Below are 15,993 nucleotides of genomic sequence, written 5' to 3' on the forward strand. Positions count from 1 at the left end.
TAGATCTAAAACACTCAAAAATCTAGAGAACTTGGTATCTTTTCACATAATTGTTCTCTTCCTCTGCAAATGTGCACAGGAGGACAAGTTCGTCTTTTTATGTGTCTGGATAAATATACCCAAAGGAATAATTACAAACAACCTTTGGTAATAGAATTATTTATTCCTTCTCAACCTAAGGATAATATAAAACTGAAAAGACAAAAGGACAAGGGGAGTTAGAGGGAAACTCAGAGGCAATCCCCTCCTATCCTTGACTGAGAACTGCAAGTCCTGACACAAAGAACAAGAAAATCAAATGAAACAACTTTCATAATGCCATTCTTCAGGATTTTGCCAACAGGATTATAAAACCTACACTGAAGGACATCTAAAAGTCTAATCAGCCCCTGTGAGAAGGAAGACACAGGATTGGGGCAATGAATGTGCTGTAAGCCAAGTCTGCAGGGGACAAAATGACCTAATTACTTGGAGAAGAGAATCAGGATCCAGAGTAACTTCAGAAGGTGGATAAACTAAGCCAACTCTAACAAGATGGTGCTAATCAATTAAAAGGATTTTTTTGGGGAAAAAAATCTAAATATAGAAAAAGAATTAGGAGATGACTTGATAAAAAAGGCACTTCCCAGTTTCACAAAGGACATTAAGAGTTGACAGTGTGCTGTGGCCACCTGAGAAACAGTGAAAGCAACAGAAGATGCCAAGGAGACCCACACTGGGAGCCAGAATTCTGGAACCTCAAGGCCTGTGGTGACACTAAGGTCAGATGTCACCTATTCAGTTTGAATACTGAACTTAAATATAACCACTGACAGACAGAAGTACTCCTTCCTTTACCCGACTGGAATTTAGTGAGCATTTGCTATAAGCAACTCTTTCCTCCAGACACTGGGGAGTCCTATCCAAAGAAAATAGGATAGACAAAGCCACCATGACTCCATTAAGCTTACACTGGGGGACTGGATATCAAATTAGATAAAATCAGTCATTTCACAAACCTAATGCTGCAAAAAAATACAATAAAATAAATGCAGGAAATTAATAGATTGTAACTAGAATTGGATGCAAATACAGATAACCAAGACCAGGTATCAGAGAAAGACCAAAGACTGGAGGAGGTGACCTCTGACTGGGACCAGCCATTTGAGGATGCAGGAAAAGATCATTTCAGGCAGCAGTGACAAGGGCAAAACTCCCTAATAGGAATAAGCTGAAGAGGCTGAAGGAAGAGATAGGAGCCTAGGGATCTGAAAGGTAGGAAATGTAGGTTTGCTAAACGAGAGAAGAAAGGAAGGCAGGGGCAGATCACAGAGCACTGTTAGCCACAATATGGAGTTGATTTTATTCATCACATAATAAGCAGTCATTTAAAATTTAAGTCAGAAATATGAAAAGATCTGAATTATCTTTTTAAAAGATTTTTAAATTGCCATGTGGGTAGTAAATGGGGCCTAAAAGAGCAGTTAGGAAAGGTTTGGAGGGAGGGGTGCAGGTGAGCAGAGTGTAGGCGTGGGTGCTATTGTGGGATAAAGAGAGAAGCAGGCTCACGCAATGGTCCACAACAGTGCATGTCACAGGACAAATGGACAAAGGAAAAGGACTTTATTAACTGGGAAAGGATAAAGGTAGGGGGCATACATGACACCTGTCTCTAAATCATTATATAGCTCAGTTCCAAAGAGAGGGAGCTGGTGCCATGCTGTCATGAAGGGGTAGAAAAGCTTTATGTCATCAAGAAGAAAGACAGTATTCCTCATAGGTTCGAGCCTTGCTCTGCTAAATATAGAATATGTTACATTGAGGATAAAATATCTGAGTAATAGGATTGCTATGAGGATTAAGTAAATTAATGTGAAAAAATATGTAAGTCTCACTTATGGTAAGTACAGAGTGAATGATAGAGTATAACAATGATTATTATTATAATTACTTTTATTAGAAGGGAGCTATTCACAGATAATTACTTTTAAGAATTTTTGCTTATGAAAGTTCTTTGAAAATTTGATAAAGCTTATGTTTTCTCTCCAGAAAAATAAAATGCTCATGTGTATACATACTCATTGATACATATGCACACTCTTAACAGAATCCTTTGAGATCCCATCAATAAACTTTTTAGATTAGGAGAGCATAGCTCTGAAATCAGGAAATGCTATTCTAAGAGAAGAGAGTTGAGAAGTGAAGGGTTGGTTTAAATACAAGTTTTTTAACTAGTGGGGAAATTATAGCAGGTGAAGTTTCTAACCTTTCCATTTACTTCAAGGTCTGCAGAGGGAAAGTTCTCACATACACACACAAAAGCAATATCATGAAAGAGACTGGCCTTAAGGACCAGGCATGCTACCAAAGCAGACTTCCATCAAAAAGTACACAGGACATGGTTTGGCATGACAAGTGATATGTCATTGGGTCCTACTTGAACTAGTGAAAAAAAGTCTTGCTGGAGCTGCAATTTCCATTATTTCTGTGGGTGGGAAGTGAGCCAGAGAAATAATATTTGTTACCATTATTGTATTTTACTCTGAGCTGGTGTAGTATGGAGAAGCCTAAACATTAGGCATTTGTGTGTGTGTGGTGGGGGTGGATGGAAACACTGAGCACAGGGGCATACTACAACTGCAATATATCTCCACCCTTTTAATTTAAATTAATTTAATTTTTTGTGTGTGTGTGAGTGACAGGATTTCACTAAATTGTCTAGGTTGGTCCTGAATTTGCCATCCTCCTACCTCAGCCTCCTGAGTTGATTTGTTACATGCATGACTTAGATGTCTTTTTTTTTTTTTTTTTTTTTTTGCCACAGGATGCAAACTCAGAACCAGTTATGCATATGTGTGCATTTGTGTCTTTGACTCCCTCATCCACTGATTGAAAGAAAGCAGACATAAAAGTACCATGAGCCAAAGCAAGTGATTCAACAGTGAACTTTATAAAGATCAAACCTGTAAAGAAATAGAATGCTTGGCACAGGAAATATTAGATCATTAGACAAAGACTTGGAAAAGATACTGAAAATGTAGCATAAACTTTGAACCTAGTGTCTGAATTGAAGTGTGTGTATGTGTGTGCATGACATGTCTGTCTACATGTGCATCTGTGAGTCTCTGTGTGGTGCTTTTCTTCAAAGGAAATCTTACAAGTCCATTATATTAGCTAAGAAAGTTGCTAGCACTACAGGGGAAATGGGTACTCTCCTCACACCCCCTGCTGGCCTGAGGTACCCCATCAAAAGCCTGGATTCCTCAGGGTATCATTTGAAAATTACTGGATTTGGTGATTTCTAAGAGTCCTGCTAGATTTGTCTATGAATCTGAAAACAAACAAACAAACAAAAAAAACCCACTAAGTTGAGGTTACCTTGAATGACTTGACCTTTTTTAAACCAACAGATAATAATTGAATGTATTTATGGTGGACAAATTCTATATGATCTCACTTACAGGGGGAATCTAAGATACCTCAACTCATCCCTTTACAGAGCAGAATGTGGTTGCCAGCAGTTAGGAAGGGATCATAGGATAAACAGGGAGGCATTGGTCAAAGAGGACAAACTTTCAGTTAGAGTGGAAGAATAAGTTCTGGAGATCTACTGTATAGTATGGGGACTTAGTTAATAGTAATGTGCTTTATATTTGAAAACTGCTAAGAGAATAAATATTAAATGTTCTCACTAAAAACAAAAGACTTTATCTTTGATTTAAAATTCAAGAGAGTCAATATTAAATGTTCTCACTGAAAAAAAAAAAAAGAATTTGTCTTTGACTTAAAATTACTGAACATCCAATCATGGGGACATGCAAGGTTTTAAAATTACCAAAGAAATATATACATATAGGAAAACTGTATAAAACTTGGAGATAGACTTAGGATGCCTCCCCAACCCAGCCCCAGATCACCTCCCAGTCACCTCCCACATACCTCTTCATGGACTTTGGGGAGAGCTCCTTGTCTACTTCCTTCACAGGCATGCTGTAGGAGTCCACGTTGTACTCACTGTCATCGTCATACTCGTGGTCTAGCAGTGTTCTTGCCCATGTTCCCATGTCATAAGGGGGCAGCATTCCTCCAAACTCAGAGGGCAGGATCTCAGGATGAATTAGTTGGTGTAGACTGTTCAGATTGTTACCGTGCAGAAATATCTAAGGAGCAAGAAAAGGGTGATAGAAAATTAAATACCATTCCAAATGCTCTGGGGAAGAAGAGAAGATGGGAAAAGAAAATATAAGACTCTCCCATGTCTGTTAAAATATTTAAACCTCTCATCTCCTCTTTGAAACAGGTAAGGCTGCTACTACTGTTCTAATATTTCATATAAAATCCTGAGGTTCAGGACTGTTAGGTAGTTTCTGGAAGATCAGATAATGAATGCCTAAAAAGCTAGAACCACAAATAAGGTTTTCTGCTTCATAGTCCAGGGCACGGGCAGAATAAGATGTCTGTGCTGATCTGCACACAGTCCTGATATTGGCTGTGCAAGCCTGGTGATTCGCACAATGAATGCTGTTAGAACAGACCCTGCTCATGAGGGACTCATCAATTACAGAGTCTATCTGAATTATTAAGCCCAGAAGCTGTCTCCAGTATGGCTTTCTCTTTATCATCAATAAAAACAAGAATACTGTAACCACAAAATTACTGCTTTATAATGCAAAGAAGGTGCTGTAAATAAAAGAAGTAGATTAGTATCCTCATAATGAAAGGCTGAGTGAGGTTCTTGTCCCAAGGGATGTATGTTCTGCAACGCTGCCAGCATCCCCTCTTCTAGAGATTTCCATATTTATTGTCCAAACAGAAAGCCCAACAATGGGTTGAAAATGCAGCATTGTATGTAAACATTAATTATTGGTATTATTGTCTACAAAGTGCTCATTTATTAAATGGAAGACTTATCAAGTCACATATTGAAGATTTATTTCTCCGTGATTTTGCTACCCCTTTCTTTTTTTCATTTTAACTTCTCTGGTATAGCATTATTGTCATTCATATAAATTTATGTAATATTTAAGAATGATAGTTGATAATTTACATCATAGTTTCATATTTCAGGTTCAAGATAAACAGGGTAGCACATTAGTATTTGCTTTTTGTAATTTTAGAATCCGCAGAAGTAAATACATAGGACAACAAAGAAAGATTAGTCTACAACATTAAATAAAATCAGAGAGATGGGAATCAACAGTTACCAAGCATTTAAAATGAATTATGAAAGAGTAAAACAGAAAACAGCAGGTCACTGGCCAAAGCAATAAAAGCAAGCAGCAGCTATAATACACGATGCTGGGGACCTACAGTGGTGGAAGGTACCATCTGCCCAGATAACACCGAGTTAATTGCAAACTTCACACTTTCCTGTTCCAGTCTTTGAGCACAAGAGACAATATTTATTTCCAGGAAAATAATATTCTTCTCTCTCTACCCCCACCCCAGGTTCCTCTTATCAGAAATGAAAAGAATTTTCCCAAGAAAGCACCTGAAACTGTTATTTTATTAGATATGTAAGATTTTTTTAATCAAGTGCATTTCTTCCTTCAAGTCATGCAAGAGTTATGATAAAATAATTTTTTTTAAATCCTTAGAACAGTAAAATAATCCTAGCACACTGACTTCCTTTCTCTTCCCTAACACTCTGCTATCTCCTCCCTCAGAAACCCTCTCAGCTTTGCCCTTGCTTACACTTACACTGAGAAAATAGGCCAACCAGAGGAGATCCAACCAGCAGCATCTGTGTCCATGTACTCTGCCTTCACTGCTGGTACAATGTGGGGGATAAACCCCACCAAGGCCAAACTTTCCACATGCGCACTAAAATCCATAATCCATCCCCCACTCAGCTATACTTCTCCCAAGTCTGTCTTATCTGTTTCTCTCTCTCACATCACAAATTTCCTCTCTCTACTGGATCTTTCCCATCTGAAAGAAAAACAAGCTAACTCCACTATACCCCATGCAGTCATGTAAAACCTCTCTTGGCTCTGTACCCATCTGCAGTTGTTACCCTACATCTCTCCTTCCCTATGTTGCAGAACACTCCAAAGGAGTTGTCTGTTCATTGCCCAAATACTCTCTTCCAATTTTTCCTAAATCCAATCCAAACAAGTTTTGTCCCTTACCACTGTATGAATATAGCTTCTGTCAAGATCCTGCTAATTGCTAAATACAGCATTCCGTCCTCAAGTCTAAGTAGTTATAGATGACCGTAGAATGCATTTTGACACATCATACACAAATGGAATATAACTTTTCATTCTTCTGATTGTACATGATGTAGAACCACACCTGGGGTATAGTCATATATACACATACGGTAATAATGTCTGATTCATCCCACTGTCCTTCCAACCTTCATACCCCATGTCCTCTCTGTACTCTTCTCCGTCTAATCCAAAGTATCTCTATGCTTCCCTAGCCCCATCTCCTTATTGTGAATTAGAATCTGCATATCAGAGAAAATATTTGACCTTTGGTTCTTTGGGTTTGGCTTATTTCACTTGGAATAATATTATCTAGCTCCATTAATTTACCACCAAATGCCATAATTTCATTTTTCTTTTAAGGCTGAGCAATATCCCATTGTGTACATATACCACATTTTCTTTATCCATTCATCTGTTGAAGGGCATCTAGGTTGGTTTCATTGTTTAGCTATTGTGAATTGAGCTGCTATAAACATTGATGTGGCTGAGTCACTGTATATGCTTATTTTAAGCCCTTTAGGTATAAATCAAGGAGTGGGATAACTGGGTTAAATTATGGTTTCATTCCAAGTTTTCTGAGGAACCTACATATTGATTTCTATAGTAGTTGCAACAATTTGCAGTCCCACCAGCAATGTATGAATGTACCTTTTCCCCCACATTCTTACCAACAGTTATTATCACTTGTATTCTTAATAATTGCCATTCTGACTACAGTGAGATAAAATCTCAGTGTAGTTTTGTTGCTTTTCTCTAATTGCTAGAGATGTTGAACACTTTTCATATATTTGTTAATCAATTGTATTTCTTCTTCTGTTGAAGTGTCTGTTAGTTCTTTAGCTAATTTATTGATTGGGTTATTTGGTGTGTGTGTATGTGTGTGTGTGTGTGTGTGTGTGTGTGTTAAGTTTTTTGAGTTCTTTTTATATCCTGGAGTTCAATGCTCTATCTGAAGTTCATGTGGGTCAGATTTTCTCTCATTCTGTAGGCTCTCTCTTTACGTTATTGATTGTTTTCTTTGCTGTAAAGAACCTTTTTGTTTGATTCATCCCATTTATTGATTCTTGATTTTACTTCGTGGGCATTGTGAGTCAGAATCATATAATCATCTCAATAGATGCTGAGAAAGCATTTGACAAAATACAGCACTCCTTCAAGCTTAAAACACTAGAAAAACTAGGGATAGTAGGAACTTTGTAGTACAACTTTGTAAAAGGTATCTATGCTAAACCCAAGGCCAACATCATTCTAAATGGAGAAAAATCGAAAACATGCCCTCTAAAAATGGAAACAAGACAAAGATGCCCTCTTTCACCACTTTTATGCAACATCATCCTTGAGACTCTAACCAGAGCAATTAGACAGAAGAAAGAAATTAAAGGGATACGAATAGGAAAAGAATAACTCAAACTATAACTATTTGCTAATGATATGATTCTATATTTAGAAGATCCAAAAAATTCCACCAGAAAACTTCAGGAACTAATAGTGAATTCAACAAGTTAGCAGAATATAAAATTAATACCCATAAATCAATTGCATTCCTATACACCAGTGATAAATCCACTGAAAGAGAAATTAGGAAAACTACCCCATTCACAATAACCTCAAAAAATATTTGGGAAATCAATTTAACAAAAGAGGAGAAAAACATCTATAATTAAAACTTCAGAAAAATAAAGAAAGAAACTGAAGAATGCCTTAGAAGATGGAAAAATCTCCCATGTCCTTGGATTGGCAGAATTTTTATTGTCAAATGTCCGTACTACCAAAAGCGTTACACAGATTTAAAGCAATTCCTTTTAAAATCCTAGTAACATTCTTTGCAGAACTAGAAAAAGTAATCATGAAATTCATTTGGAAAAATAAGAGACCCAGAATAGCCAAAGTTTTCCTTAGCAAGAAAAGTGAAACAGGAGGCATCACAATACCAGACCTTAAATTATACTACACATAGAGCCACAGTAACAAAAAATGGATGGTATTGGCACCAAAACAGATACATAGACCAATGGTACAAAATAGAAGACTCAGAGACAAACCCACATAAATATAGTTGTTTCATACTAGAAAACAGTGTCCTTGACATACGTTGGAGAAAAGATAGACTCTTCAGCAAATAATGCTGGGAAAACTGAAAATCCATATGTAACAAAATGAAATTAAACCCTTCTCACCTTGCACAAACTTAACTCAAAGTGAATCAAGAACTGAGTCACTAGAACAGAGACCCTGTGACTGATAGAGGAAAAAGTAGGCCCAAATCTCTTCCATGTCAGCTTAGGAACTGACTTCCTTAATAAGATCTCTTGGCTAAAACATTTCCTTCCAGTGTCCTACCTTGCTAGACTTTTCTTACTCTTCCAAAATTTTAACATTGGAGAGTTCCAGGTCTCAGTTCTTGGAGCTATTATCTTTTTAAACCATGCTCCCTCTTTGGTGTTCTCATTCAATCCATTTCTTTCAGTCAGCAGCTTTACAATATTGTCCATATACTAAAAAGACGTCTGGAATCCAGAACTCTTCCTTGAACTCCATATCTGAATTTCCACTCTACTTGATATCCTCATTTAAATGTTTAATGGGGTCCTCAAATTTAACAATTCCAAAATTGAACTCATAAATTTCCTCCCAGATCTTCTCCCTATTTTCAATATCAGTTAATGGTATGACTATCCTTTTAGAGCTTCTCAAACCAAAGCCTTTGATTCATCCTTTACTCCTCTTATTATCTGTCAGCTAATCTTTTTGGTGCTGTTTTCAAAATGTACCCTGAATACAATCACTGTTACCAAGTCCATCCCTATAACAATGACTCGAATTACTATCATCTTGTAAATTGTATTACTGCATTAGCCTCCTGATCAATTCTCCCGCTTGTGCTTATCCAACTTCTCTCCATTCTGAAGATGGCAGAGTCCATATGAAAATATAAGTAGGACAATATCATTCCACTCACAATTCCCACTGACTTCTTTCTCTGAGTAAACGCTGTAAGACTCTGTAAGAACAACTTCTCTGAAAACATCTAATTCTCACTCCCCATAGGGACATAGTGCCTCAGGGCATTTGCAATGGATCTTTGTTCTGCCTGGAGATTTCTGTCTGCAAATGTTGCCACAGCTTATTGTTCCACAACCTCATCTTTGTTTGAAAATCGACTGTTTAACATTATAGCCTTGCCCAACCTGGAAAGGATTACCCACTTTTTCTACACCATGTTTTTATAGCATCTTCCATGTATGATATGATTTATTTACATTATGAAGATGCTACTTTGAAGATTTATAGAAAAACAATACCATTGTTTCTACAAATCCTAAATTTGTTGAAAAATGCATATCATATGAAGATGCTCTTTTTGAATTTACCTGAGTTTATGGAAAAAGGTTAAATGTGACTAGCTCATCTGGACTCAGCAAAAAGGATGCACTGCAATTGCCTAACTGGTAAATTTTTGCCCTTAGACTTCTTTCTTTCTTTCTTTTTCTTTGAAAAATTTTGTGTAGTAACAAACTTTGTTTTACTGTTTCTTTTTTCTTATGCTGTTTTTTTTTTTTCCATTTCAAGCAAGAAATCTGGTCCTGTTCGCTTCTTTGCCAATTTTAAGAATTAAATTGAATAATACTTTCAGTACTATTTTGATTTCCTACACTATGCCATTAAAGAGATTGTGCTAGAAAGGAAGAGGGTGAAAAACTTTTGAGAATCAACAAGCAACAGAAAAAGGGGTTCACCATATTGAAGAAGAAATAGAAATGTGTGCCAACTATTGAGAAAACCTGTTTCCTGTCAACTCTTGGAAAGTAACAAGGCCACAGCTATGGCTGAGTGAAGAGTGCTAGTTGTGGGTTGAAGCTGAGCCCTTGGTTTCCAACTTGAACTGGGATGTACCTCTTTAACAGACAATTTAAGAGCAGAAGGAAATCTTAGTTCCAGAAACAAATATTGGCTTGATCAGTGGGGATGTCGGAAGTGGTTATAATGGAGGAGAAGTTTGGTGTGAAAGATTCCAGATCCTGGTCTCGAATTTGAGAAGGGACTTATAACACCAAAGATTAATATTATTATCATCCCACCATATTGGAGGATCAAACTCAGATTTTATTTAATTTGATAAAATGAAGAACTAGATGTTTTTAACATACCTGAGTTTATGGGAAAAGGGTCACAATTCTTCTTTAGGTTTTCTTTCACCACTTTTTCAGAACACAGATTTATAGCATCTCAAGTGTGAAGTGTTAAGTAATATTGTAATGCTGAGTCATTTGTAATTCCATTAAGAAATGTAATAATAGCTTTGCATTATGCATTGACTTTATAAGTACAAATTAAAGGCATTTAACCTATAATTATTTTTATATGAAAATTTCCAAGTCATATAATTTTAATTAAAATGGTAAATTTTGGATACCTCATTTCCATCCAGAATAGTACCAGAAATGTAGTCTTCTAAGCACTGCTAAAATTGTCAAATTCAATCACAAAACCCCCAAACATGTTGCTTTCCTAGTTTTCTAAACTTGAACTTTTTCAGTGATTTTGATTTTTTCCTTTTAATATTGCAGGATCATGTTAAAATTATGTCCAAAAAAGTCACCCCTGTAGTCAAAACCCTTGAAGTATTTCCCATTTCACTCTGAAAGTCCAGATCCTTGCAATTAGCTACATGGCCATATATGATCTGATGCAATGGGCAACGTGGCCATATATGATCTGGTGCACCATAGTACCTCCTATCCATTCTGTATCACCATCCCCCACAGTTAATTCTGCTCCAGCTTTTCTGGTCCTCTTGTTATTTGCCAAATGCATTAGACAACTAGACGTGTGTTTACTCTCACAATCCCCTCTGCCTGTAACTATTCCCCATAAATCCAGATATCCAATTCTGCTACCTACTAGCTGTGATTCACAGCAAATTGCTTAATCTTCTATGCCTCATTTTCTTATGTATGAAATGAGAAAAATAACAATTCTTACCCTAAAACTTTGTTACAAAAATAAATGAGTTAACATATGTAAAGTTGAGAACAGCATGTGACACAGAGTGAACACTACATAAGTACTGACTAGAATACTTTGTACTAAAAGCCCCAGCAGGTGCTTTGGATAACCTGATCACTCTTTCTTAGAACAACCTTGAAAGAGCATTTGTGAGGCACTTCAACATACTTTCTGAATTTCAAAATACCAATAATTTGATTCTTGGTGGTAGAAACAATTCTTAATGTAAATTATAATTGAAATGTTTTCAACAAATTCATACACAGTAAGCTCTCTGTTCACTAATGTTTGATATGAACCCATAATTACTGCACATTCACACTCAAAATGAGGGCTCTGCAACACTGAAATACCTGAAGCACCTTCTCGGTCATTTGACAAACAGGGAGACTTATCTTCTCATAATTGGTCTAGAAGTAAGTATATTTTCCTGTGCAACTAATCATTGGGACATGGATACGCACAAAGAGGTAGGAATAGGTCTAAATATGGAGTTGGGTGATTTGGGTTTTCTTATTAGCTCTACAACTTTACAGCTGTGTAGATGAGTAAGACCCTTACTTATCCATCCCAAACATTTCATTTCTTTAGCTCTGCAGTAGAAGATGCAATTTACTAAATTAACTTTTCAGAGTTGAGAGTAGAATAGTAGTTACCAGAGGCTGGGAAGATAGAGATGGAAGAAGGTTGGTTTATGAGCATTATTATAGTTTGATAAGAAAAATCAGTTACAGAAGGGTGCCAATAAATAAGAATAATGAGTTTTGTATTTCAAAACAGCCAGAAGAAGTGATTTTGAATATTTTCACTACAAAAAATTAATAAATATTTGAAGAGATATGTATGCTTCTTCTGATTTGAATATTATATAATGTATACATGATTTGGAAAAATAAATAAATAGTTGGCCAATATTTTTAAAATGTACATATTCAGAGCTGTTGCAAAAATTGAATGAAAGAACATGTACTAAAAGGCATTTTAAAATCTGTATTTATTAATAATGATAAACATATTAGTATGTATTATATACTGTGCAGTGTTCTAAATGCTTTAAATAAATTATTATCTTAGTCTTAGAAAAATGATTTTGTTGTTATGTGCTTTAATTATCTCATGTTAGATAAAACTAAATCTTCAAGCAAGTAACATGTAATTTAAAGAAACATTAAAATGTCTAAATATTATCATTCTTTTTAAAATGTGTGATTGATCATGATAATTATTACAAAATTATATCAGATATTGCAAAATTTATTATATTTATTTCAGTGCATATTATAATATAACAAACACCCATTTACCAGCAAATACTATTTTATACTCTGTAGACCTCGCCTGAAATTAAGTACAGCAATATTAATGTAGTTACTTGGCAAAAATTCTTTTGAACTTTACACTGAGGCTTTCATGTGTAATGAATGTGCTAATATGTCCTCTTATAGTACAAGAAAGTAGGAAAGCTTGTTTTTTAATGTTTCATTCACAAATGCAGCATTGAGAATTACAAGGTCTATAAGAATTTTAAGATGCTTTCTATGCTAAATATTTATATGACAACCTAGAAACCCATTTCAGCATGGCCAATATAATACACATGTAATGTGTATCACAACTCATTACATGGGGCAGATTTAAAAACAAAGAAAGCAACCTACCCTTTTCCGAGTTTTCTCCTTCAGGAAAGGCCGAATCACAGTGTACAGGGCATGGATGTACCAAGGTTGATTGACAAAATGAATTCCTCCAAATCGTGCTGGGAAACTATCCTAGAAGAACATGGAGGAAACAAAGTCAAGACATGCTTTAACATGCTGAAAAGGTTTAGGAAAGGTCAAATTTGTTATTCCACATACTAAAATGAGATCATCTGTGCAGCTAAGAAGGAAGAGCCTTCCTACATTGTAACTCTTGTGCTGAAACTGAACCACTTTATAAGAAAGCAAACCCTTCTCAAGAATAAGTTGTTGAAAAGAATTTCACCACTAACTGCTGTCAATTTAGTCCCAGAAACATAAACAAAAGTATGAGAGATATGTCAAATAATGAATGTATGTTATATAAATATTTTACCTAAATTATTTATAATGAAATTTATTTAAATTAAAATGCTTTATTAAATTTAAATGTAGTCATTTACAATATATATGCTACCAGTTATCAAAAAATCACTTTATTATTTTTTCTCTTACTATTTATAAACTATATTATAAAAATTGTCCTTTCTTTATTTCAACTACATAAAAGAAATCACGCTTAAGCAAAACAAAAGCCTAGAGTTGTACTGTAGAAAATCTGAGGATATATTTCATTAGATTAAATGAAAGTAAAAACCTTCTGAGCTGATCTCACTGGGGGATAATGGGTCTCTGCTAAAGCCAGCCTCCTTCAGCAAGAAATGACACAGTGTACATTTGAATCTGAAGTGATGAACAGAGGTATTTTCTTCCTACTTATAACTAATGGGTGTGTCCCTACCTCCTGCACAATGTGAAGGGAATTCCTAGGGCACATCAACTGCAACCTTTGATACTGCAAGTAGCTATGCTAAGGATGCCACATCAGTGCACTTAGGTGTTGCTACCAGCTCCAATTTCCACACTGAACTGACTGCAAAAGTCTTCTCAAAAAACACTAAATCACCAGAACTGTCTCAAAGTGGGATTATAATAACTGGCAAAAATATGGGTATTTTTTAATTTAAATGATCTATTTAAATGAGTCATAGTGTGTGTGTGTATATTTCAGCTTTACAAAATCAGTAAGAAGTTCTATCAATTTATATCCCTCCTTTCCATAGAATTGTAAGATAGTTCCAGTTTTCCCCCATATCATATCTGATATAGTCTATCTTTCAATTATTGCCAATCTCATAAATATAAAATAGATTCTCATATGACTAATTTGCTAGTATTTGTCTTTGCTCATTTTTATTACTTTCATCATAAGTAACACTTTTATAACAAACATTTTGAACATGTTATATTATTTTGGAATCCTTGAGAGTCTTAATTATTTTCTGTCTCTAGTGACTGTTTTCAAGATGTCTTGTTGATGGAGGACTCACAGTGGCTAATATTAATTATCAGGTGACCTGATGCAGCTGGCTTAAGGAATCCTTTCTCCAGACAAGATCCGTTTTATCTCCTACTATACATAAGACATTAGCAACCTATATGGTTATAATTTAGTTTCTCATCCTATAATTTCTCTGACTGCATTATATAGAAAATTTCAGGCAATTTTAAGGCTATTATGGCCTCAGATAACCAGGGGAGACTGATCATCATCATTAGTTTTATGGATATTATTCGTTTTCCACCTAGATAAAAGAAAGACCTAGTGATTTCTTTGAAGTTTTCCTGTCCACCCAAGGCTTTCTCTCAAAACCTTTTCTCAAAGGAAAAGCACCTAGAGGAATGTGAACTCTCATGTCCTGTCCCCGTCTTCAAGGTTTCCAAGCCTACTTCCTGCTAATGAGCATCCCACTCCCCAGTATTGTGCTTGCCTTCTTACCTGTCCCCGCTTCATCTACTCTCCTGTTTTTCCTAGAGATTTTCATGTGATCCTTGGCCCAGAGGACTTTTCTCATGTTCTGAGAGTTCAATAATACATCTGGAAATATCTTGTTGCTATATAACCAACACTGCTTCTTCATGACAGGAAGACCTCTGAGAATTTTTAGCCTACTGCATTGCCTGAAGCCAAACTGCTTAATATTTTTAAAATATATTCTTGAATGAACATTTGGTCCCCTAAACAAATGAATGAATACCAACTATCAAGGTTATTAAACCAAGTCCCAGCTCAGTGATTCTCAAATGTTGAGAATACATGTAACTTACACACAAAGTCAAGGGCTTTCTTGTACACATTTTTCCATATACAGTGACTCTATCAGTACCAAATCACAGCTAGGGCTGAGTGAAAGAACAGGGAAAGCTCTGACTTTGCAATTAAGTAAATCTATTACAAAATTCTGACTTAATCCACCTCTCAAGCATCAAAGTTCAAAACAAAAATAACATCATTGATTCCTTCTTGCCCCACTGTGGTCTTCCCTTTTTTTTTTTTTTTTTTTTAATCATGTTCCAGGTTTTATAATATTTACCATCCTGCTTCTGTGGAGCTTCATATTTGCTTCCTGAATCATGCCAATGTGATCCAAGCATGATATATGGGAATATAAAAATAAATCAGGCACTCTTGGGTCAGTAGAGTACACAGAACAGTCACCATCTCCATCACATGTCACTTCCCCGCATCTACTTCATGCCTGTGGTCACCATGCTGTTTTATAGCTTGCGGGAGTTGTTCTGTCCCATACAGATGTGGGCTCTTTGAGTGCAGAGGCTGTGTGTTCTATATGTTCTACTCATGCTTAGCTTGGAATCCATGTCCTGCTGTACAACCCTGAAGTTAAGGGACTGGAAGGTCAAACATGAATATCGCAGTGGAATTCTGACAGAAAGAGTTCCTCCAATGACATATTTGAGGAAGATTCAAACGCTCAAGGAGAGCAACAGCCATCCTCTTGGTGCTAAGAAGCTCTTGGGAGATTGTTAGCAGAATTCCGGAGCTGGACCTGCCCACCTTCCACTTTCTAGATGTCACTAAGAAGTAAAAGGCTTTGGGACAACAGCAGCAAAGGTGGGTATAGTAGCTCATAGACCTCTAAATCCCACTGGAGTTCTGGAGGAATGTGACCTCAAAACCAAGAGCTCAGGAGCAGTCCTAATCTCCCATTGCTCTAGCTCTTCCAACAAGGTTTTGAACAATTATGACCTTTAAT

At 36.0% G+C, this 15,993-nt stretch overlaps 1 protein-coding gene across 1 annotated transcript in view; it reads right to left on the reverse strand.

Annotated features, from left to right (window-relative positions):
• The window catches only part of Clvs2 (clavesin 2), a 61,269-nt gene that overhangs the window by 2,891 nt on the left and 42,385 nt on the right, over positions 1-15,993 (reverse strand). The window contains exons 3-4 of the mRNA XM_027953046.2: positions 12,860-12,970; positions 3,919-4,139 (exon numbers count right to left, since the gene is read on the reverse strand). Coding sequence (XP_027808847.1) covers positions 3,919-4,139; positions 12,860-12,970 — 332 coding nt within the window. The remainder of the gene's footprint in view (positions 1-3,918; positions 4,140-12,859; positions 12,971-15,993) is intronic.

The sequence above is a fragment of the Marmota flaviventris genome, chromosome 6 (assembly GCF_047511675.1).
Source record: "Marmota flaviventris isolate mMarFla1 chromosome 6, mMarFla1.hap1, whole genome shotgun sequence".
Lineage (NCBI taxonomy): Eukaryota > Metazoa > Chordata > Mammalia > Rodentia > Sciuridae > Marmota > Marmota flaviventris.